Below are 24864 nucleotides of genomic sequence, written 5' to 3' on the forward strand. Positions count from 1 at the left end.
TTCCTTCTTTTCTTCTGAACTCCGGAACCTCAACCCTGAGGTTCCGAAGTCCCCTTCCTCGCTTCCCCTTCTTCTCTCTGGAACTTCGAAACTTCGAGGTTCTGAAGTTCCTTCCCCTTTTGCCTTCTCTCTCTAGTTTTCCCGGAACTCTGGAACCTCGAGGTTCCGAAGTTCTTTCCTTAGCCTTTTGAAGTTCTTCGGAACTCTGGAACCCCGAGGTTCCCGAGTTCCTTCCCTTGTCTTCCTTACTTCGGGAGTCCGAACTTCCGAAGTCTCCGGACTTCCTTCCGACTGGCGACACTTCCAGATGGCGTAATCAACACTCAAGGCTTTTAATGCTCCGACAGTTTTGGTGACTTGTGCACTTTCTTTTGTGGAGCCACAAGGGTGCATTAAGTGTTTTTGGCAGGATTTCCATCAAGGAGATACGGGGCCATGCTTGGTGACTTATGTCATGTCTGGCTTTGGAAGGTTAGTCAATCCACCTTCCTCAGAGTTGCCTTTGGTGGTATGGCTAGGTTGCTTGTATGTACAAGCCAAGTGCATGCACTTCCCTGCACTTCTAGACTGACATGCAGGGGTCACGATCACCCTTGTAACCATTTTTTCTATATAAAGGCTGTTAAGCCTCATTGTAAAGGGTTCTCTCCCTGCTGCCTTGAGCTTTCTTATGCTCTTCTCTTCTCTTGAAGACTTGTAATCATTTTTGCATTTCTGCAACTGTAAGATTGGCTTTTGGCCTTATGATTAATTGAAAAGCTCCATTCTTGCCTTCCTTCAACTTATGTATGATATGTATGTGTTCTTACCTCCATTATAAGTGTATGTTTGTGGTTTCCTTTCACATGTATGCTGTGTTAACTTGTTTTCTGAGTGTGACTTTGTGGGAATCCTTCTCCCCTCTTGACACTTAGAAAATTCTAACCTCCACACATGTGTTTGGGTCACTCATGCAATTGAAGTTTGTGCATCTCTTGGGCTTTTTAGTTGATTCCTTATGCCATTTCGGGTGGGGAGAGGAACAATCTCTTCTTGGTGCATCACCTCTTTTTATTTCAAGCAATTCTCTCTTCCCTTTACCTCTGCAAATTGTTAGGATAGGCTTAGGAGTTAGTTTTGAAGTGTTGAGTTGGTTCAACATCTGCACCTGGAGTGAGAAGGAAGCCGACCTTCTCTGGAGATTCAACCCCCTCGCGCAAGGTCCCACACTTCGGGGTTGTTTCCATGTTTCACAAGGTTGTTGAGTTGATAGCTTAGCAAGGGTGCAAGCTTTTGTGATAACAGTAATTATATCAAAAAATTGTGCACAAGGGTGTGAAAGATCCCAAATGGATCCTTTTGCTGTTGCTGTTGTAAATTCTTAATTAAACATACTATATTTTTGTAATTTTCCGATGATCTTATAGAATAGACAAAAGTTGCGAAAAAGGATTGTTTCTTTTTGGGTTTTGATGTTATAAGTAAAGTAATTGATAAATAGCAACAACTATGAAATAAAACAGTAAACAATGTTCATATGTAAGAACACTTAAGCAATCTGAAAATACTGCAAATCATACCAGGCAAATAACCTAGTTTTGTATTCAGCAAGAATCCATACATTTATTTGGAGCTGTTCTCAATCTGGATTGATGCCAGATGGAGGAATTATTAGTGGCAACGAACAAGGAAGACCAAATAAGCTGAATACAACCCTTCAAGCCAACACACAAACAAGGCGTGGAAGCTGCTGCAAATCACGTGCCAGCTGAAATAGACCAACCGCCCTGTTGAAACCCCCAATATGCATGTTGAATCTTCAGGCCAAGAAGATGTGTCTTCTACCTCTGACAATCTCTGTGCAATCTTGGATAAATCCACTGTCAACTCCTGCTGAGGGCTACGTTCCAGCAAGTTCAGACCTGGGGTTTACGTCCCAGACCAAAATCACTCTTCCAGAGCAATTCCCAAATTCGCAAGTTTCAAAATGATCAAAGATGCTATCAATTTGGTTTTCATCTCCTTATAACTCCTTTCCCTTTACAAGTGGAACCCTAAAGAATAATAAAGCTTGCGCTTAATAATTAAAGTGACACTTTCCCAATTATGGCGTCAAACTATAGAAAAATATCACTTTATTGCGAATAAATAGCTTCAAGCATCCAAAAAGACTCCGGGAGGTGAGAATCATGTAGCAAAGTTCAAGACCTTTCCAACGAGCTATAACACATAGGCATATCAAACCAGATGAAGCCAAAAACCCCTTATTACTCCGAAATGGCTATATACATAGCCTTATTTTAATTTATTTAATCGCTAACTTAGGAAATATTTAAATATATTAAAATATTTCCATAGATCCAATAATAGCCCAAAATAACCAACCAAACATGAATCTGACTTCGTCACCTGTCTGTGACTGATGCCGGACAAGATGGGCCAACTGGCAGTCCCATCCCTAAAATCTAGGGATACTCCTAGAAACTAGGAAACACACCCAATCTTCCTAAAACTGAAACCATGGTATGGTCCTGTGGAACCTCAAATATGGAAACTGCCACAACCTCCTAAAAAGTAGGGAATCACCCTAAAAAGTAGGAACCTCTCTCCAAACACCTGTAACTGCTCAAAAGGATTCTGCTCTACTCCTTGGTGTTATCGGAAAATATGTATAGTTTAGTAATGTTAATTGTTGATAGTTAGTTAGCTGACAGGTAGGTAGTTGGAGTCGTGATGGTTGTGTCGCACCCTTTCGGCTGTTATATATTGTACCACCTCCGGGTGTTGGAAAACATGGAATGTGGACGACAGATTATACTATGAACATCTTTGGAGATTAATGGAAAGCTTATTCTGGTACTTCTTTTGTAATTGCATTGTGCATTACTGTTCGGTTTCTGTATTCTTCCTGTTTACCCAGTGAGGTAAACATTTGGCGCCGCTGCCGAAATTATTCCGGGAGGGACGGGAATATACTACATGGCATAGGGATAATGGGACAACCATTGCCCGAAGGGACGAGCAGTAACCCTGACGAAGATCACCAAGAACTGTTTGAAGGAGAACGAGCACTCACAAAAGATTTCTCTTGCATCCTTCAGGCGGCCATCGAAACACACGTACGGAGGGAAGCCACCATTGAGGCTGTTCCAGAGGATGCTGTGTGGAGCGCGCTTGGTGTAAGCCCGGCGGTGAATCGGTTGATGAGCAATTTGCCTAACCTTTTGGCTCAAGCATTTTTGGCCCTTCAAAACCGCAGAGAAGACACCTACCGTGAGAACCGACGACAACAAATCTTACGAGAATTTCATGAGCGCCAGGATGACGGATGTAGAGAAGACCGACGAAGGACAAATAATCCTTAAATTGTGAAGGGAGAGAAATAAAGAACACTGTTAGAAGCAGAAGAATTATGTTGATTGTATACAAAAGAATGAATTAATAAAGACGTGTTGTGTTTTGGTTTATGTGTTGTGAAACATGAAATTGTACCACAATTAATGCCCAATTTATTGAATAAAGACAGAAATAAGAAATTAGAAACCGACGAGTGGGAGGCTGCGCAGAAGGCTTTGATTCTGGAACGACGTGTAGAACGTAGACGGAGGCTGAGGCAACTTGCCGAAGGACGACCTGCCGAAGGGTTGCCCGAAGGGAACCAAGGAGGTGTCACGGAAGGTGCAGAAGCCGAGGGGAATTTCTACGCGTCACCAGACTACTGTAGAGCGAGAAGCCTCGAAGAGTTTCTGGAGGAAACTAGGTTACGGAGAGAACTAGTTGAAGAGACTCGAAATCGGTTCATAGACTTATCTCTCACGCCACAAAGGGAGGATCACCGAAGGGAGCCGGGCACGGGTAACGACGAAGGGGAAGCTAACCGCACGGTAGATACAAGGCAGAACACCGTACCTTCGGTCACCACCACAGGAGACATCAGCGGCATCGGAGGGAGCAGCGCCGGAGCGCAGACACAGCCACAACCACCTCCAAGTGGACGACTTCCATCAATGGCGAGCAAACAGAAGTTGCCCAAATTCAACGGGGATAGCAAAGATGATCCCGCACGGCATTGCCGTACATGCGAAACCATCTGGACAGCCAACGGGGTGACTGACCAGGATGAATGGATGAAGCAGTTCCCCGCCACACTGAGAGGAGTGGCTATTGACTGGTATTCAGACTTGGATAAAACCGGGGTAACTACGTGGGATGAACTGAAGAAAGCATTCGATAAGGAATTTCGGCTTCTCCGAGATGATAATGAGATAGTCTCCGAAATCTATGGAACAAAGCAAGGAAAGAAGGAGACCGTACGGGCGTATGGCCGCCGGCTGAAGGAATTAGTCGGAAAGATGGAAAGCCAACCGGCTGATGGCTTAAAGAAGCGGTGGTTTGTCGAGGGTTTGAACCCTAAGCTACGACGAAAGATGAAAATCGTGCCTCCGACATCCTACGATGATGCATACAACCGGGCCATGGACTTGGAAAGTGAAAATAAGACGGCCAAAAAGAAGAATAGATCTTCGTCATCCTCTGAAGATGATACGTCGGAAGAGGAGAGTAGCAGTGATGAGAAGCTGAAGAAGAAAGTCACGGCCCTTCAGAAGGATATGGAACGGATGTTAAAAGAGTTTAAGACAATGAAGGGGACCACAAGCAAGGATGACGAACTGTGGTGCACGGATTGTAAGGAGAGCGACCACACAAAGGGTGCCTGTCCCAAGAAGGCATTCTGTGACATCTGCCAGATCATGGGACATTCTACGAAGGAATGCCCATACAATCTGAAGGCACGTAACCAGCAAGTGCTCTTTGCCCAGGAGCAGTCCTCCACATCGGATTCAAACAATAATGCATCTTCCGGAGGCTACCAAGGAAACCGACGAGGCGGATGGGGGAATAATAATAATTCCACCAAAAACAGGTCCAATACGATGCAAAGGGACACCCGATGATTCAATGTAGGGCTTGCAATCAATGGGGTCATTACGCATGAGAGTGTAATAACAATGACACCCCTCAAAAGCTATGTCGGTGGTGTGGCCCCGGTGACCATGAAGATGCCGATTGTCCGAAGTCTGGCGTAGGGGCCAATCTGATTGATATCGAAGGCAACACATGGGGTAAAGAAGCCATCCTTGCTCTTACCCGAGGGCAGGCAAAGGAAGCCCGATACCCCCATCCCTGCACGGAGAAGCAGAGAATGACGGAGGCAAGGGAAGAAATAGAAAGGGCCATGAAAGCCCAACGGGGAGAGACACACAAGTCATCTGGACCCTACTGCACAGATGTGGAGAGGAACATTGTACGGCAGATGCTCCAAATGGAGGTACCTGTGAAACTGGAAGACCTCCTACACACCATACCACAATTGGGGACAGTGTTGTTGGGTACAAAGGTTGATAAACCCAAACCGAGAGACATGGACGCTCCCATACTAGGAAGCTCAGCGACAAATCCAGTTGTACTTATCGTCAACAATGGCTGACACCCAGCCGTGGTGGAGATGGGCATCCTGGGCACCATCCTGACGGATACTATAGTAGACGACGGTTCCGGGGTAAATGTCCTTCCGGAGGACACATGGAAAAAGCTAGGAAAGCCCACTCTGTGGCCACCTACATTTAATCTGCTAGGTGTAGACCAGCATGGGATTAAACCCCTCGGCATGTTGATGGCACAGCAAGTCACCGTGGGTGCACAACCTTTTGTTCTCGACTTCGTGGTCATCCCATTGAAACAGAAAGGGTATGACGCCATACTCGGAAGAGGATGGCTGGTGGCAGCGAAAGCAAACCACAACTGGAAACGGAATACACTCTCGATGGAGAGCGGAGGCAAGAAATTCACTATTGATCTCCGGACCCAGTTGGTGAGCGAGGAACTTGCCTCTTCCTTGGGATCTGAATCCGAAAGGGAAAATGACCCACGAGACGAAGGGAGAGAGGGGATGAACCTAGATGCCGAAGGCATATTAAAACTCGGAGGTTGCTGTTCGGAGGATGAGACAGATTCACTAAATGGATTGTTCCATTGGCAGCAGGAGGATTATGAGATGTTCTCACCCTCCTGTAACGTATTAAGCGTCGAAGGAGAGGAGCAAGATCAATATCCTCCAGAATACGGGGAGTATAAGGAAGGAGAAGCTACAATGGACACCGTACCCGCACATTAATTTAGAAACAAGGAGGCCATGAAGTATGAAGAACCGACGGTGAAACCTTTGAATCTAGGTACGGAGACGGATAAGAAAATCATTCTGGTAGGAGATGACTGGAACCCAGTGCTGAAAACGGCCGCATTAAAGATTTTCACCGAGTACAAAGATGTATTCGCATGGACTTATAAGGATTTGAAGGGAGTCCCACCGGAGTTATGTGTTCACCGTATTCTGTTGGTACCAGGCGCAGTACCAGTACGGCAGCGACCGTACAGGATGAATAAAAACTATTCTGCAAAAGTACAAAAAGAGATTGAACGAATGCTGGAGGCCAAGATTATCTTTAGGGTGTAGAATAGCGAATGGGTATCCCCCATCGTAATATCTCTCAAAAAGGATGGTAATGAGATCCGGATTTGTGTCGACTTCCGGCGACTCAATGCAGTTACCATCAAAGATCCATTTCCCATACCGTTCACGAACTCTATTCTTGAAGAGGTGGCCGGCCATGAAATCTATTCATTTATGGATGGATTTTCCGGCTATAATCAGATATCAATAGCGGAGGAAGATACGCTGAAGACGCCATTTGTGGTGGAGGACGGAGTATATGCTTACAACCGGATGCCCTTCGGTCTCTGCAATGCTCCGGCAACGTTCCAACGAATAATTCTCCACATTTTTGATAAGATGTCCGTGGGTAACTTCAAGGCGTTCCTAGATGATTGGTCCATCTACAGCGGGGAGGAGACGCATCTGAAGGCACTCGGAGAATGTATGGATAGATGCCGGAGGGCACGACTCGCACTGAACCCTAAGAAATGCAGATTCATGGTACCTCAGGGTAGACTACTCGGACACATAGTGTGTAAAGCGGGACTTAAAACAGACCCGGATAAAGTTCGGGTGATTGTGGAGATGGAACCCCCACAGGATGTCTCAGGGGTAAAATCTTTTTTGGGACACATCAGATATTACCGAAGGTTTATAAAAAATTTCTCCCAGATATCTTACCCCCTGGATAACCTCACAAGAAAAGGGGAACCATACGTATGGGGAATAGCGCAGTCGGAATCCTTCGAGGAATTGAAATCACGACTGTTGGCGGCACCAATATTGGCCTACCCAAACTGGGACAGAGAATTTCATGTGCAAGTCGATGCCTCCAACTATGCAATAGGTGCAACATTAGCACAAGTTGGGGATCATGGGCTAGATCACCCCGTCTACTTCGCCAGTAGACTACTCTCGAAAGCTGAGAGGAATTACAGTACAACTGAACGGGAAGCGCTCGGCATGGTTTACGCAGTACAGAAGTTCCGACATTATTTGTTGGCGACACCCTTCACCTTCTATGTAGACCACCAAGCTTTGATGTACTTGGTGAATAAACCTATTATTCAAGGACGGGTGAGTCGGTGGCTGTTATTACTGCAAGAATTCACATTCAACATTATAGTACGGCCAGGGAAGAGCCATGTGATCGCTGACCAACTGTCACGAATCAAGTTGGGAGAACGAGCGGAGGGGGTGAATGATGATTTCCCGGATGCGCACTTATTCCGGATTGCGGTTTTACCATCCTGGTACACTCGTATTGGCGAGTACCTATCGACGTCCCAGTTCCCTCGGGACATGCCACCAGGGGAACGACGCAAACTGGTCCTAAGGAGCCGAACGTTCCAACTGATCAATGGACTCCTTTACAAAATGGGGACAGATCAAGTACTCCGCCGATGCGTGATGGAGGAAGAGATATCGGGGATTTTGAAGGAAGCACACGAAGGACCCGCAGGAGGTCATATGGGGCCGGACACGACGGCCAGGAAAGTACTGTTAGCCGGACTATGGTGGCCGACGCTACACAGCGACACCAGAGAATGGGTCGGAAGCTGTGATACATGCCAGAGGGCCGAAAAACCACTAAAACGAGACTTCATGCCATTAAACCCTTCAGCGGCACAAGAGTTATTCGAACGTTGGGGGCTTGATTTTGTGGGGCCTTTAAAAGTTAGCAGACCGCGACGATGTGCATACATTGTGGTAGCTACGGAATACTTGACAAAATGGGTCGAAGCACGGGCCCTACCCGATAACACCGCTGTGAGTACAGCCAGATTTATTTATGAACAAATTATCACGAGATATGGAATTCCGCTTCAGATAACCAGTGACAGAGGAGGCCATTTTGTGAACCATGTGGTGAGACTCCTTACGACGGAGTTTAAAATTTTTCACTCCTTGTCCAGTCCGTATTACCCGAGGGCCAATGGTCAAGCGGAGGCGACCAACAAGATTCTGGTTTCGATCATCTATAAGTCGTGCGGGGTAGAAAAGGAAGATTGGGAGGAGCGACTGCCGTCGGTGTTATGGGCATACCGCACCACCTACAAAGTAACGACGGGCCAGACACCATTCCAATTAATGTACGGACATGAAGTGGTAGTACCGATGGAGTTCATGGTGCCAAGTCTCCGAATTGCTATTGAGAATAAACTTGGCGATATGGAGAGCCTGAGGGAGCGCGTCTATGCCCTAAACAAGCTCGATGAACGAAGGCTGATGGCACAATGGGTGACAGACGTGGCCCAACAACGAAGGAAACATTGGCACGACCAACACATTCGGCGGGCGAGGTTCACCCCGGGGCAGTTAGTCTTGAAATATAATGGACGAAACGAGATTAAGCCTGGCAAGTTCAAGGTCAAGTGGTTAGGCCCCTACAGGGTCCGAGAGGTCGTAGCAAACGGGTCCGTCAAACTTTGGACCCTCGATGGACAGGAAATTCCGGAGGTTGTCAATGGCTCAAAACTTAAAGTATATCATCAGAGACTGGAGGCGCACAGGTAGCAGCCCGACAATTGGGTAAAAAAAAAATAAAAAAAATAAAAAATAAAATAAAATAAAAATAAAAATAAAAATAAAAATTTAAATTAAAAAAAAAAAAACAAAAAAAAAAAAACACCGTGCGGTCAATAAAACACAAAACGCACCGCACATACCCCACGGACAGGCAGCGAGAAGCCACGAACAAAGTCTACTGTGCGGTGGGCACGTAGACATAAAACAAGTCCAAAGTGCGGTGGAAAACAGCGAATGCGAGAAGGGAACGCACGGGGACAACAGCGACAAGTTTGGGTTTGCTCCTCCCGGTGTCTACCGCACGCCCAACGCACAGGCACATACAACAGTGGGATCACCTGAGGGGAATTACTTGGTAGGCATTTTCATTCATGGCCAACATTTTTTCAAAACACGTATTCGCAATTTGAGGGCATGCAATTTGTGCTCCGGATTGTTCAAAACACGTATTCGTAATTTGAGGGCATGCAAATTGGAGGTGGATTTTAACCGTTCTGACCTACGCTTGTGTGTGGGAGTCATTGGCCGTGGTCATCGCACAGCTAGAAGTGTAGCAAGTCTGCTTGGAAGTGGCACAGTCATCTCGGTTAAGGGAAGTGTTTGATTGCTGGGCATAATAGAACATTCCGCGCCAACTCGCATTGGCGATTTGGGGGCTCCAATTATATTGATCTTTCCACGCGGGTCCTGGTTGGTACTGGCGGCGCTGGGCCATATATGGCCGCGTTGACAGTAGTTGGTTGGCAAGCGGAGTTATGATCACCTCTGCACGGTCTTCGCTGCCCAGAGGTAGTTAGCGGCTTTTGCAACGACATGGCTAAACTCAAGAATCAGTTAGAGGAGGAAACTAATGGAGTCTGCAGGAAAAAGGAATTGGAAAAAATGGCTGCAGGAGGGCAGCCACATGAATAAGGATAAGCGAGTTCTCCCTTCGGGTGTACGCATAGCAGGTAGCACAATGGACGCCACGCAGAAGAGAAAGACACCACAGTAGCATGCCGCAAGAGGGAAGAACACATGGACTCCGCAGAATATCACCTTTGAGGGATTGAATGGGTCCGAATGCAGGAAGTGGTGGCAGGATACACCAGATGATGATTTGGTGAAGAAGAGCCTTCGGAAAGCAGGAGTGGACTGGGCCATCCGAATGCTTGTGTTTGCTATCCGTGAGTATGAGGGAGCATTACGGTTCATGGTTGATACCTTTGATAGCCATTCACGGACGAGTACTTTTGAGTACCTTGGGAAGGATATCACAATATCCTTCAAACCTGTAGATTTCACTAGAGTGTTTGGCATCCTAGGCATACATGGCAAGAAAGTTGAATTGAAAGCTAAGAAGATGACGCGGGACGAAAAAGAATATTGGATTAAACTAGTGTCCCGCGACTTGACCAAAGCAGAATTGGATAGCATTGTGGATCCCACGAAACGCCGTGGGATACGTAGGACCTTTGTTGCAGAGGGTCACTGGCAGTGTATAATGGATGTCATCAAGAGCAGGTTGACGGGGTCTGGTAGGGCATCCGACATCGCCCTCCCGCAGATCATATTGATGAATGGACTTCTGAATGGCGTTATGTATGATTGGGCTACACTGTTATCAGAACGGATGTGTGAGTTCTTGATGATGGAGCATCGCACGTTTTACATGCCCCACTATGCCATAGGATTGTTTCTGGAGGCTACGCGGGAAGTAGTACCGGAGGCAGAATTGGAGATCCGGCCGCAGGGACCATTGGCAGACGGTGAGCCTCCTATCATGCATTGGAGACACCTTGACATTGGCCATTCTTCCGCGAAGCGGAAAAGGACAGCAGAGACCCCCTCGGCAGAACCGGATAGTGGGCAAGAGACTTCTAGCAGTGCAGAGGGTTCAGAGAATGAGGAGGATGACACGGATGACAGTAGCAGTCGGGCCACGGAAGAGGGGAGGATGGAGCCCGCGGGGGAGCGAGTCTTGTTTGTGCCACCCTCGCTACCACTTGGCACACTTGTGAGGTCATCCGCGGGAGTGGGAGGCACTTCGATTCCAGCTTTTGGGGAGGGCCGTACGCCTGTTGTACTTGGCCCCATGGCATCACCTTCCACTGTGCCACCTCCACAGGCTCGTGCACCGCCCACGGGACCGATTCCGGCCACGGAGGCACGTACAGAAGGCATGGCGGAGTCGTGTGGATCACCGCAGCGAGTAGTGGCAGAGGAGGAGCACAGGGAGGTGGTCGACGCAGAGCCTCAGGCGCGGTTGGACGTTGTGGGATCCGAGGCAGTAGTGACCGTGTCTGCCTCCTTGTTGGAGGAGCCCATGGATAGACACACTTTAGAGGTGGAGAGAGGCCCGGAGGTGTTGAGTACGGATCCATCAGTGGTGGCTATGGGGAGTTGGCTGACCCGGCGATTTCAGATGACGGTGATGCCACCAGTGGGAGCTGCTATATTCTCACCTCGGCGAGAGCCTCTGACGGAGGTGGTAGACTTGCAGGATTCATCGGGTGAGACACCGGTACCAGCAGTAGGGCATGAGATAGGAGAAGTCGTCCCTGCTATCCAGGAGCAGGCGGGGGTAGAGGAGACACCTTTGTGCCAGCAGGATGCAGCAGTTTTGGTCCCATTCGAGCCCCCTGCACCTATATCGGGGTCCCAGCCTTCGGGGCAGGATGGGGAGGACATTGAGGCTTACTTAGCAGATATGGTGACGAGGGGTCGGTGAGTGGTGGCCACGGCTCAGACGCGAGCTTTGCAGCATGTTGTGGAGGAATTAGAGCAGGTCCTCCAGTTTACGCGGGTAGGCTGTCCGACAGCTTTTGCTACATGCTTTGAGTCATAGGGGTGGCTAGCTATCTAGACAGATGCGATGCTCGAGGCTTGGAGTGTGCCTCAGCCCGTCGTGGAGAGTAGGGTGACGACTCTCATTCGACAGATTGCGCAGGTTTACAGGGATGCCTACTATGCATTGCGGCAGATGCAGCATGAGTCCGCGGTCCGCGAGGCTGCTCGTGTAGAGATAGAGAGAGATCTCGCCAGACAGCAGGCTTTGTGGGTAGCCGAGAGGACGCAGTTGTTAGCACAGCTTGAGACAGCCCGTGCAGAGAAGGTTGTGGTTGACATCCGCCTGTCGGAGGAGCAGAGTGTGCGGAGCCTTGTGCAGCAGGAGTTGGATACTGTTACTGCAGAGCGGGGTTTGTTGCAGACTCAGTTGGTTGGTATGACAGAGTCCGCGGATACCAAGGAGAAGGAGTTACTGGAGGCTGCGCATATGGTGAAGACGGCTTTAGAGAAGGTGTTGGTGGCGGAGCGGGATGTGGCAGCACACACTCAGCAGGTTTATGACCTCCGCGCCCGCCTGGCGGCCCAGACACCGGCATCCCAGCCTTCGACTTTAGGGACGCTTCCTCAGCCCCCTCCTTGACTTTGTTTTGGGTGTATATATGCATTGTCTCCATTTTGTTGTTAGTCGTCGGAGACGACTTCTTTTTTTGGGGGGGATGATGTTATCGGAAAATATGTATAGTTTAGTAATGTTAATTGTTGATAGTTAGTTAGCCGACGGGTAGGTAGTTGGAGTCGCGACGGTTGTGTCGCACCCCTTCGGCTGTTATATATTGTACCACCTCCGGGTGTTGGAAAACATGGAATGTGGACGACAGATTATACTATGAACATCTTTGGAGATTAATGGAAAGCTTATTCTGGTACTTCTTTTGTAATTGCATTGTGCATTACTGTTCGGTTTCTGTATTCTTCCTGTTTACCCAGTGAGGTAAACACTTGGTCCCCCAGGTGGTTATTCAGTCAATTGCTAGTTCTCCCTAAAAAATAGGAACCATCGTCTGAAGGTCCAAAATGGCTCATAGAGCCCCTGCAAAGCTCCATGACCCTCAGAATGAGTCCCCTAACCATGTCATTGACCTACGGGAACTCGAACGGTAGGTCAACCCCTGCTCATCTCATGTCACCTAGAAAAGGGGACATTACAGGGTGAGCAGTGAGAAGTCTGATTTTTGGCTAGTTGTCCATAATTTTAAGTTTGATTTTGTATTTAGAGCATAGTTTAAAAACTCGTGGACTGGCCACGGACTCGCGAGTCCAGTGGCACCACGAGTTGTCTTGTCATGGACTCGCGAGGCGAGTCTTTTTGAAAGACTCGCAAGTCTTTCTAATTGACTTGCGCGAGTCTTTCGCTTGGACTCGCGAGTCTTTTGACTAGACTCGTGCAACCTAGAAAATATGTGAAAAATTTTTCTAATTTTTTTTTTTCCAAGTTAGTCTCATTCTCTTCATCAGAATATATACATGAAATATAACATTTAAATGTAAACTTTAAGTTATGTTATATGTATATATTGGCAGGATGTTTTAAAGTAGTTTCAGATCTCTAGGAATTATAATGCAAATTCTAGGTTTTAGAAGATCTTTTAAATTTTCAGACTTAGTCAAATTTCAGTAATCAGTAGGCTCCTATTAGCATTCTCTCGCCCTCTCTATCTCACTCACTTTATCTGCCCCGAATTTTAGACCTATCTATCTCCCTATCACTCTTCCTCTATCCCCTCTCTCTACCACTCTCTATCTCAGTCTCTCCTCTCTCCCCCAAGATCTAGATCTATCATTATATGTAATTTTGTAAACATTTATAAACTTATGCTGCTATTATACATTTTAAAGTTTGAATCTATGAGTATGAATGATGAAATTTCAAATATTGGCCAAGTCATTCACGAGTCCGAGTCCGAGTCCAATTTTTTGGTTTGCCGAGTCCGTGGCGAGTTCGAGTTTTAAAACTTTGATTTAGAGCTTTTAAGTGAAATTTTATGGAAATTCTAGACTTATTTATATTCAAAATATTAGAGAATATAGATTTGTGTAACATTGTAATATCATGCCAAGAGCTAATATTTTCTACAAGAAACTGTTTGTGGGTAAGACTCCATACATTTAAAACTCTCCTTGTCCTATTGATTTTATTAAAATGGAAGGTAGAGAGGGAGATACATTTGTTATTTTCGATGTGGTTTCCTTATCCACCAGATTTTTAGTTGCTGAAATCATTTGGATTCATGGTGCTTTGCTTGGTGCTGATGCAAAAACTTGTGAAAAACTTGAACTTAGCAATAAATCGGCATGCATTTAAAAAAATGGGAGTCTGCAAAAACTGGACAAATTTATTGAACATTTGAAATTACATAACTTTTAAAAAATATTCTTAAAAAGCGCGCGCACACACACACACACACATATATATATTGAATTTGTAGAACATATTACTGATTTGCATAATAGGTAAGTCAAAATTTTAGTTTAATACATATCATGCACCCAAAAGCAAGTTCAACCTTTGAATGCATATGAACTTCAAGTTTCAATATCAATGAAAATTATAAATCATAAATTTTGTCTAGGACTAAAGCTCAAAATTTTCTGTTGCCATTATGTGGGTGTTGCTGAAGTAGATGGCATAGCGGTAATATGCTCAACAGGAGCCTCAACAGGTGCCTCATCCATAGCGATATGATTAAGCTATGTATGTGAGGAACTTAGTCCTGATGGCTGACCAACCTCGCCTTTTGCCTCCTCATGCTGCCACATTCGCATCTGTTTGTTATAATCTTCTGTATGATGGTCTCAGCACATTGAAGCTCTATGTTTCTTGTAGAAACTATTAATGTTCATGTCAATATACCGAACCCAGAGAGAAGAGCATTGCATGCAGTTTGCACTGTCTTTTGCTCAGGGCATTAATATTGGATTATTATTTTTTTCTCCTATGAGACATTATGTCATATGATAATCTTATGACATTTTTGTGTAAATTTGATAGGGGACTTGGGAAGACTATACAAACAATTGCATTCCTAGCCGCTGTGCTGCAGAAGGAACCAGAATCTGATAATTTTATTTGTGCTGGTGTTGATGGGAAGAAGAAGCAGAAGCTTATTGAAAATAAAAAATTAGTATTGATTATTTGCCCCACATCCGTCATTCGTAATTGGGAAAATGAGTTTCATGAATGGGGAACATTCAATATTGCTATTTATCATGGTCCAAATAGAGAACTTGTTATAGGAAAATTAGAAACCACTGGCGTTGAGATTGTTCTAACAAGTTTTGATACATTCCGTATTCATGGTGACAGCCTGTGTGAAGTGCAATGGGAAGTTGTGATTGTTGATGAGGCTCATCGTTTGAAGAATGAAAAATCTCAGCTCTACAAGGCCTGTAAAAGAGTAAAAACTAAGAAATGCTATGGGCTTACAGGGACAATTATGCAAAACAAGATTATGGACTTATTCAATGTTTTTGATTGGACTACTCCTGGATGCTTGGGTTCTCGTGAACATTTTCGGGAATTCTATGATGAGCCTCTCAAACAAGGACAACGTATAAGTGCACCTGAACGATTTATACAAATTGCAGAGGAGCGTAAACAACATCTGCTATGTGTTCTACAGAAATACCTGTTGAGGAGGACAAAGGGGGAAACAATTGGGCATCTTATGAGGGGAAAGGAAGATAATGTTGTTTTTTGTGCTATGAGTCCCTTGCAAAGGCGTGTTTACAAGAGACTACTGGAGAGTGCAGATTTTCAAAGTCTTATCTCAAAGGACTTACCTTGCAGCTGTGGAAGCCGTCTGACTCGAGTTGAGTGTTGTCATAAGACAGTTCCTGATGGAATTATCTGGTCTTATCTTCATCGAGATAATCCAGATGGCTGTGATTCATGTCCTTTCTGCCTTGTACTTCCTTGTCTGGTAAAACTTCAGCAGGTATAAATAAGATTTGCCTCCCAATTTTCTACTCTTGTTCTAGAATCAAAGTACTTGAAAATTTATTCTACGCATGGCTTTACTTTGCAGGTCAGCAACCATTTGGAGTTAATCAAACCAAACACCAAGGATGATCCAGAAAAACAGAAGAAGGATGAAGCGCTAGCGGTGGCTGTTTTTGAGAAGGATGCCGAATTGATTGGTGGCATTGCTCCAGATGAGAGTTTCATGGGCCTTAGTGATGCACAGCATTGTGGAAAAATGCGGGCATTGGAAAAGTTAATGACATCTTGGATTTTACAGGGCGATAAAGTGCTGCTTTTTAGTTACTCTGTCAGGTAATTGAGTCTGAGTTTGAGCTAAAACAATAGTTAATGTTTGCCAAGTCATGTTAAGAGTACAATTTCTGTTTGAGTGAATTTGAAATTAATGTATTTTTTCTGATTGATTATTTTGAAATTAATGCTATTGTTGATAAATTGATAACCATTTTATTAGAAAATGTGATCTATTTATTTTTCACATTTGCATAACTCTACTTGATGCATAGCCACACTTCAAGATGGATACTTTCTTATACTTTCAGAATCAAGTATTTAACTGGTACATTTGCATAATCGTATCCAACTTCTTAGGGAACATAATATAAGCTACTAATTTTCAGTTCAATTACAAACCCTGGTTTGCTTTTGAACCTTGTTTTGAGGTGTTTCTGAAAACAAGGTTTTGTGCGATCCAGGTTGTAGTTCATTATGGATCTATTTTGGTATTTGCAGTCCCAATGTACCCCTTTAATGTATGGGTCGGGTGCAGGGCAGAGCCCTGTTGATGGTAGAGCCAGAGGGTGTACACTAGGAAATGGTGAGTATTTTTGCCATTGTTCTTACATTACATCAATTACTTATCATCTTCAAATAGGACATTTGTTTCTCGACTCTACTGATGTGTCAGCGCTTTTGATATTTTCTCTTTTGTCACAAATTTTGATGGCTTGGTTGAGGGTCAAATGAACAATCATCAACCACTCAACTGGGTCAGACTGCATACACATAATTACAATAGTCAAGTAAAATAAAAAAATCATACTAAAAAAGGTTATTCTCTTATAAACTTTGCTGAAATATAGACACAACTGGCTAAGAGAACTCACTTCAACTCTAAAACTCAGTTATAACTCAGAACTTTGTTACATCAACAAGTTTTGAAGAAATAGATACACACCAGTCTTGTACACACTCTTGAAACCTAGATTGACTTCTAGAATTTTTTAGCAGATTCTCTTGCAAGTAGCAGTCACTCATTTTGTTGCATACTTGCCAAACTTCGCCAGCTTCTCTTCTAAAAGCCAATGACATTTTCTCAAAGATCCAGAGCTCCCTAACTTGTACTGATTATTTATTTGGTAGGTTTCTGTCTGTTATAAAGGGGAGAATGTCTTGGGATGATGAGGAGATTCATCTTTTAGCTGTTCCAATGTGTTGGTGCCTACCTTTCCAGTCCATCCTTGAATGAAGACCATCATGATCCAAATGCATACAATAGGTCTTTATTAGTGTCAAGTGATCTTCAGCTGGCACCTGTACAGGGTTGATGATGACACACGTCTCCTAAACCTGATATTTAAACTGCAGGTCTTCTCTGTAGGACTGGAGATGGTGGGAGAAGGCATGGTGCTCTTTTGGCCCCGGGCTCTAATCTGGGAGTGATGGAAGAAGCTACCATCACAGCTTCTTCTCTCTGCTTCATGTCTTCTTGGCTAGAAATGATGGCTAGATATTGGTTGAAGAAGCTATTTTGCAAAAGAAAGTGACTTGCCAATATGAGCTCAAGAAAATCAGACTTTTCTCATAAATATGTTAATATACTGGTTATGCATTGTCTGATTTTTCTCTCCTTGCCATTGACTGTGAAGCTATTTAAAATATAAAGAGTTAAAATTATCAGTGTTGCCAATTTGGTTCTTGGAGGCCCTGGGTTTGGGTATGTTTTTAACTGGGTACCAGTTCTGAATTGATTTGCCCAGGGATTTTTCCAGGTTTCTGTTTTCTACCTGCATGTTTGTCCTGGATGAATCCAGGTGAACTGTACACAAATTTAGGCAAACTGGCAGGATCTATTAAAAATCTACAGCAGACTGGTGAGTTTTTTAAATCTTCTTCTTTCACTTTTTAAATTCTTTTGGGCTTTGACTTTGACTCAATAAGTTGCTAGTTTGTGTGCATCTAAGTTGAATTGGAGCACATACTCTATCCACTTGGTAAAGTGCAGCCATTTACACTCAAGAAAGGTAAAGGATTTAGATTATGTGCATTCCAACTAGTGCTTTCTTTCACACAAGCAAAATGAGTACGAGGAAGGGAAAACAAAGATGTGGGATATGGAGCTAGAGCCATACTGACTTGGATGCTACCTTTTTTTAATAAGTTGCATTTTAGGAGGAGCTAGATAGCAAGCATACTTTTAAGTGCTTGCGGTTCTTCTAATCTTCCTACATCTAATCTCAGTGATGATGATGATCTTTTTGAAGAGCCATATGATGCTGACACTATTATTTCAATATTGAACAATGAATATTTTTCATGGCATTTGAGTCTGACAAATTGTCATTGAAGTAGTATTTAATTTTTATGTGGTTTTGTTTATTATATGAAGCTATGTGGTGTCTAAATTTAATTCTGCTTTTAGGCTGCAAAAATCTATATATTGATGATTTTCATATGTTTTTTATATGGACAAACCCAACTCCCAATTTTTATTTTGCTGAATCTGTGTATTGAACTCCTGTACTCAACCCGAACTGGAACCTGGGCCCAAATTGGCAAACATTGATTCATATGTATTTACGAGAAAGGGGTTCATAACACCTATTTTGAAGTGGTTTGGTAAGGCTCTTGCACAGCATGCTTAAATAGAATTACAAAATTGAGTCTTACTCTTAATAATCGCATTGATGGAACCATTGTATAAAAATCTGTGAAGTACCAACACAAATTGTAAGTAGTGATAAGTCAAAATTCTTCTTGAGTAAATTGGGAACAAATTCATGGCCATCTCAGTGCAAGTCTGAGGTACGGACTTGCCACCATGTCTGCATTGTGGGCTGCAGCATTTGTTGCAATTGCATTTTGAGCTTCAATATGGTTGCTCTTGGCTTTGCAAGTGTATTTTTTGCCTCAGATCTATTCATGAGTTTTTCCCTTGACTCTGCAATTGCATTTTTTGCCACTGCTAGTTAACTACTTGGTTATAACTGCAAACTAGGTGTTTTAGAAAAGCTGTATATACAAGATTGGGAATGACATCTAATTGCATAAAAAGTCTTTGTATTACTGGGAATATCTTAGAATGGTTGCTAGTTTGAATTGTTTAAATGTATTTTGAAAGGTACTGTTTTTTAAAATCCCACAAGTGTTTTGATATCTGTTATTTATTTTAAAAAGTTTTGTATTTTTTTAAGTCTTACTGGGGTTTGTTAATGCCATATGAACTGCACCATGCATTGAAAGGTACTGTTTTTCAGAATCCCACAAGGGTGTTTTGATATCTGTTATTTATTTTAAAAAGTTTTGTATTTTTTAAAGTCTTACTGGGGTTTGTTAATGCCATATGAACTGCACCATGCATTGATGGTATTATTTTGAATGATACTTAGATGCTTTGGGTTTTTCCCCTTACACTTCATATTTTTAAAGGAATTCAAGTATTTTTCTAAGTTATAGGTTCGGGTTCAATGGTTCGGTTCATGGTTCTGGTCAAAATTTTTTTGGGGGTTGGGATCGTTTTGGGTTTGTCAATACAAAAACATATAAAAAAATATATATATATATATACATATTTCCACCAGTAATTAAGTTCAAAATAGACCACTATATTAATTGTCAAATAACATAGCAAAATAGTTATACACCACCATATTAATAGTCAATTATATGTCAAACTCCAAGGTCATGATATATATTAAACTTCAAAGTTAGAAAATAATAATGTCAAGTTTCAGCAATCAGCCATCATTGATCATTAATCAAATATCATATGGGTCAACAAAAATATCATTACCACCATCCATATTAGATGGCTATCTCCTGTAGGTCATTTTACTTGGGTTTACGAGCATTTGTGGTTACAAGCCCTATAGACTGTAGTCTCGATAGAGTATGAATGACATTTCATGAGTAACAACTTGATGACTGTTTGCCCTCTCGGGTAAACGGTTAAATGCAGAAAGTAAATGCACAGAACATAATGGAAATACATTAAATAACTAGTCTCTATATTAATTCAACAGTCCATGTACATCAAGTGCTTATAACATTATATCTGACACGACTATCATGATCCTACTTCGAAGAAAAGGTACACAATATATAATACCCGAAGGGGTGCGACACAACCGTCGCGACTCCAACAACCTACCCGTCGGCTAACTAATTGACCGCCGTAACTCATTATTATCGACGACAACATAAACATAATATAACAACATAACATAATGATTATTCCCGGCAACATCATCCCCCCCAAGAAAAGAAGTCGACTCCGACGACTTAATACAAAAATAAAGATGAACGACAGAAACTACTGACGCCAGTCGGGCCCGGATCTTATACACTTGCTGCGTCCTCGCCTGAAAACCCTTTTCTGCTACCATCCGATGCTCAAGTGCGGATTTCACCAATATTGCTTCCTTTGCCATCACAGTCCTCCTGTGCTTAACCCAAACTTGTCTGCAAAACACGTTTTCCAGTCTTAGCTTCCACCAACTGCTACTCAATTGATACTATCTCCCTAGCCAATTTGTCCTCGATAGCCACCCGTGCTGCTCTCCCGGCATCCAACTCTTGGGTACGCTGAACTAAGTCTCATGCGACTATTGCCTCCAACTTGGTGGTCAGCTCCTCCCGAGCCCTCTGTGCATCCACCAAGGCAACCTCATGTCCAGTCGAGACATACTCCGAGTTCCTCAAAGCGTACCAGTCATGCCTGGAGGTGGCAACAATCCACTGGCACAAATGCTAGGAGACACCTCAAATCCTCCATCACACTCCCCAAAGGCCAAAAACTGAACTGAATAACTCCCTGGTGTCATACAACTGCGCGGACCTGCAATGCCTTCCCTCAAACTCTGTTTGTTCCCAACCTCCAAATCCGTCTCCCTCTATGGCTTAAGGCTTCCCCGCCAATGCTTAGCTGCAGGCTTCTTTCTCATAGTACGAAAAACCACAACACTTCCCGTGGTCTTCTGTAGCTCAAAATAAACTGGGGGTCTGGGGGCAACGCCCCCAGTGGGGTCGAGGGTCAACGCCCCTTGCGGGGTCCTGGGACAGCGCCCCAAGTGCGCTCCCCTAGGACCCTCAGAACCATACGAAAGTCCATGGCGCATAGCATTTCAGTGATATTTTAAGATGCCAAAAACCTTTCTTTTCCACTCTGAATTTCCAGTGTCCTGGCTTCAAACTCCAGCGAATCATTTTAAATCTGGTCGTCGTCGTTTCTTTTTTTTTTTTTTTTTGGCACTGTAATGTCCCCGATGGCACCCCGGCCATACAACCTCCCTGTACGGTCAACAACAGCATTGGCACCTCCGATCGTGCGACCACCTTCCCGTGCGGCCTACACCCCTCCACCGTACGGTGGACCATGACGACGGAGCGGCTGTGTGGCTTTGTGTGCGGCTGTGCGGGGATTTATGCTGGGTGTGCAGTTGACCACCGCACGATGGCATCCACCGTCGGTGTCCACCGTACGGTGTTACCACCGCACGGTGGTCCCCGTCGGTGTTGCCACCGTCGGGGTGGCCCACTGCACGGTAGTCACCGTCGGTGTTAGCACCGCACGGTGGTCACCGCCGTACGGTGGTCCGTTCTTTTTTTTTTTTGATCGTACGGTCGCTGTCGTACGATCGTGCAATTTTTCCCATTTTATAAATTTTTGATCGTACGGTCGCCTGACATACGACCGTACGTTTTTCTTTCTTTCTTCCAACCGTACGGTCATCTGCCGTACTGCCCCGTATGGTGGTTTTTTTTTTTCACAAATTTTTTTCTTGCCGTGCAGTTAACTGTCTCATACGACCGTACGGGTTTTTTTTTTTTTTTTTAAAGTTGTCTAGAGAGTCTTCGGCTTGGGTCCCCTGTCTCTGGGATCGCCCTTCATCCTTCTCGGTTTTCCTCGCCCAAAAGTCTCCTTTTGTCCTGTGCCTCTCGAGTCGCCCGCCCGGCCTCTCAGGTCCCCTTCCATCCTCTCGGGTCCCCCTTCGGGCTCTTGGGTGTCTGTCCGGCCTCTCGGGTCCCCTGCGCGCTTCGCGTGGTAGGGTTTCAATTTGTACCCGTTGGTGGCCAATCTATTTTCAATGGCCATCGGAAGACCTGGAACCACAAATTCTACAGGGACCACGACCTCCTTTCCGTACATAAGAAGAAGAAGAATAATAAAGATTTTGAAGACTGCGGTCTTCCACACAGGGTTCCAATCGTTGCCAACACTCTTCGGATTATCTACGTCGCCAGGGTTTGGGGCGCCTCCCTTCCAATATTCTTTGTATTCCGGTAGGTACACCTCTGTTGGTTGCTCTGGTTCCTCTACTTAGAGCCTGTAGCTTTGGAACATTTCGTAATCCTCTATTTGCCAGTGGAAGAGCCCGTTAAGTGAGCATACCTCATCTTCAGAACATCCCTCCAATTCGAGCACCCCTTCACTGTTCGGTTCCATCGCGTTCTTGCCCTTGCTTTCATCAGGACCCCCTTCCCCTTTATTAGAGTCCTCTGAGTCCGAGTCTAAAGAGGCGAGCTCTTCGCCGACATCTTGGGTGTGTAGGTCAATGGTATATTTCCGCCCTCCCTTCTCCATGGAAAGTGTATTTTTCTTCCAGTTGTGGTTTACCCTCGCGTTGATCAACCACGCTCTCCCCAGGATGGCGTCATAGCCTTTTAGATTTCGAGGGAATAACCACGAAATCTAACAAGAATGGTTGCGTACCAATTGTCACTTGTTGGGCCATCAACAGGCCGAGTGGCTTAATGCCGTGTTGGTCCTCTCCCACCAGGTTGAATGTGGGTGGCCATAGGGTGGGCTTCCCCAACCGCTTCCATGTTTCTTCTGGTAGTACATTCACCCCAGATCCCTCGTCCACAATGGTGTCCTTCAGAATGGTCCCACGGATACCCATTTCTACCACAGCTGGGTGTCTACCACTGCTCAAGGCTAGTAACATCGGGTCAGTCGAAGGGCTAACAGAAACCTCCACATGTGGTGCACTCTTCGAAGCGATGGCGGGAACCCCTACCTGTGGTGCACTCGACGATGCGGTGGCGGGAACCTGTACCTGTGGTGCACTCGACGATGCGATGGTGAGAACTCGTACCTGTGGTGTACTCGATAATGTAGTGCTTTGCACATTGGTGAGGATGGCAGTCCTCAATTGTGGCATAGAGTCTAGAAGGTCTTTTACCTTTATCGGCACCTCTATCTGCAAGATTTGCCCAATGATGTTATTTTCCGCTTCCGTACGGGATGATGTACTCGCCACCTTGTTGTCCCATCGTTCGGTCGTCATCTCACGTTCAATATTGGCCTTTGCCTCCCGTAATCTCTCCTTCTCCGTACGGGGGTCGGGATAAGTGGCTTTTTTCGTCTGGGTGTGGGTGATCGCCAGTACTTCTTTCTCACCAATCTTCTCAGCCTTCTCAATGTTGAGGAGATTAACCCCTGCCTGCGGGCAATTTGCGTCCTCATGGTCGCCTGGCCCACACCAACGGCAGAGGTGCTGAGGGGTGGCTTCCTTCGTGCAATCACGGGCGAAGTGCCCCCACTGATTACGGGCCCTACATTGGATAATTGGCCGGCCCTTGGCGTCATACTGGATACGGCTTCCATTATTGTTATTGTTGCTATTCCTTGCGCCGCCGCGTCTGTTGTCTCGGTATCCTCCAGATGATGCCGTTGTGTTAGTATGTTGGCCGGTACCCACTGGTGCAAATGTTGTGGCCTGCTCCGTGAAGAGCACCTGGTTCATTTGCGTACTTCGGGTTTTCATGTTGTATGGGCACTCCTTGGTGGAGTGTCCCATCACTTGGCAAATCTCGCAAAATGCCTTCTTTTGGCAAGTACCCTTTGTGTGCCCTTCCTCTTTGCACTCAGTGCACCATATGTCCCCTTCGTTCCGACCAGTGCTTCTCATTATTTTGAATTCTTTTCTCATTCGCTCCATGTCTTTCTGGAGTGCTTGCACCCATTTGCCAGCCTCGTCGTCGCTGCTGCTTTCCTGTGAAGAGTCATCATCCTCGGATGACGATTTATTACTTTTCTTCTTCTTTGATGTTTTGTGTTCGCTCTCCAGGTCCATCGCCCTATTATAAGCATCGTCATATGATGTCGGGGGTACAATTTTCATCTTCCTCCGTAGGGAGGATTTCAACCCTTCAACGAACCATCGTTTCTTCAATCCATCTGCGGGTTGGCTTTCCATTTTACCCAAGAGTTCTTTCAGCCTCCGACTGTATGCTCGTACTGTCTCCCTGGTACCTTGTTTGGTACTGTATATCTCCGTTACAATTTCATTGTCATCACGGAGCTACTGAAACTCCCCCGTGAATTCCTTTTGTAGATTGGCCCACGTGGCCACTTTTTGGTTGTCCACATCGGAGTACCAATCTATGGCAACTCCTTGTAACGTGGCTGGGAACTGCTGTACCCAGTCATCCTGGTCTGTTATTTCGTTGGCGGACCAAATGGTTTCACATGTACGGCAATGCCATAAGGGGTCTTCCTTGCCCTCCCCTATGAACTTTGGCAATTTTTGTTTACTCGCCATCCCTCCACTGGGTCTCGCTCCTCTAATTCCTTGTGTGCTTGTACCTGGCAATCCTCCGCCTCCTGCAACTGAAGCTCCACTCGTGGGTCCTCCGGAAAAAGTTGTTGACACCGAACCAAACAAATTGCCTCCTGTACGATACCCTTGTGCTCCCTCGGCACCTTCGGTCGTACCGTTACCTTCCGTTGTCTCCCTCCGGTTGTCTTCTGAAATGGACAAATTCTTTAGCAAGTCTCTGGTAGCGTTGATCAGGTTTAGACTTCGCCTTGTTTGTTCCACCAACTCTTCGC

The 24864-nt window shown here is 45.0% G+C and overlaps 1 protein-coding gene across 2 annotated transcripts in view; it reads left to right on the plus strand.

Annotated features, from left to right (window-relative positions):
- The window catches only part of LOC131035217 (switch 2), a 127183-nt gene that overhangs the window by 62868 nt on the left and 39451 nt on the right, over window positions 1-24864 (plus strand). For both annotated transcript variants that reach the window (XM_057966874.2, XM_057966875.2), the window contains exons 3-4: window positions 14820-15765; window positions 15856-16103. In XM_057966874.2, the coding sequence (XP_057822857.2) occupies window positions 14820-15765; window positions 15856-16103 (1194 nt within the window). The remainder of the gene's footprint in view (window positions 1-14819; window positions 15766-15855; window positions 16104-24864) is intronic.

The sequence above is a fragment of the Cryptomeria japonica genome, chromosome 5 (assembly GCF_030272615.1).
Source record: "Cryptomeria japonica chromosome 5, Sugi_1.0, whole genome shotgun sequence".
Lineage (NCBI taxonomy): Eukaryota > Viridiplantae > Streptophyta > Pinopsida > Cupressales > Cupressaceae > Cryptomeria > Cryptomeria japonica.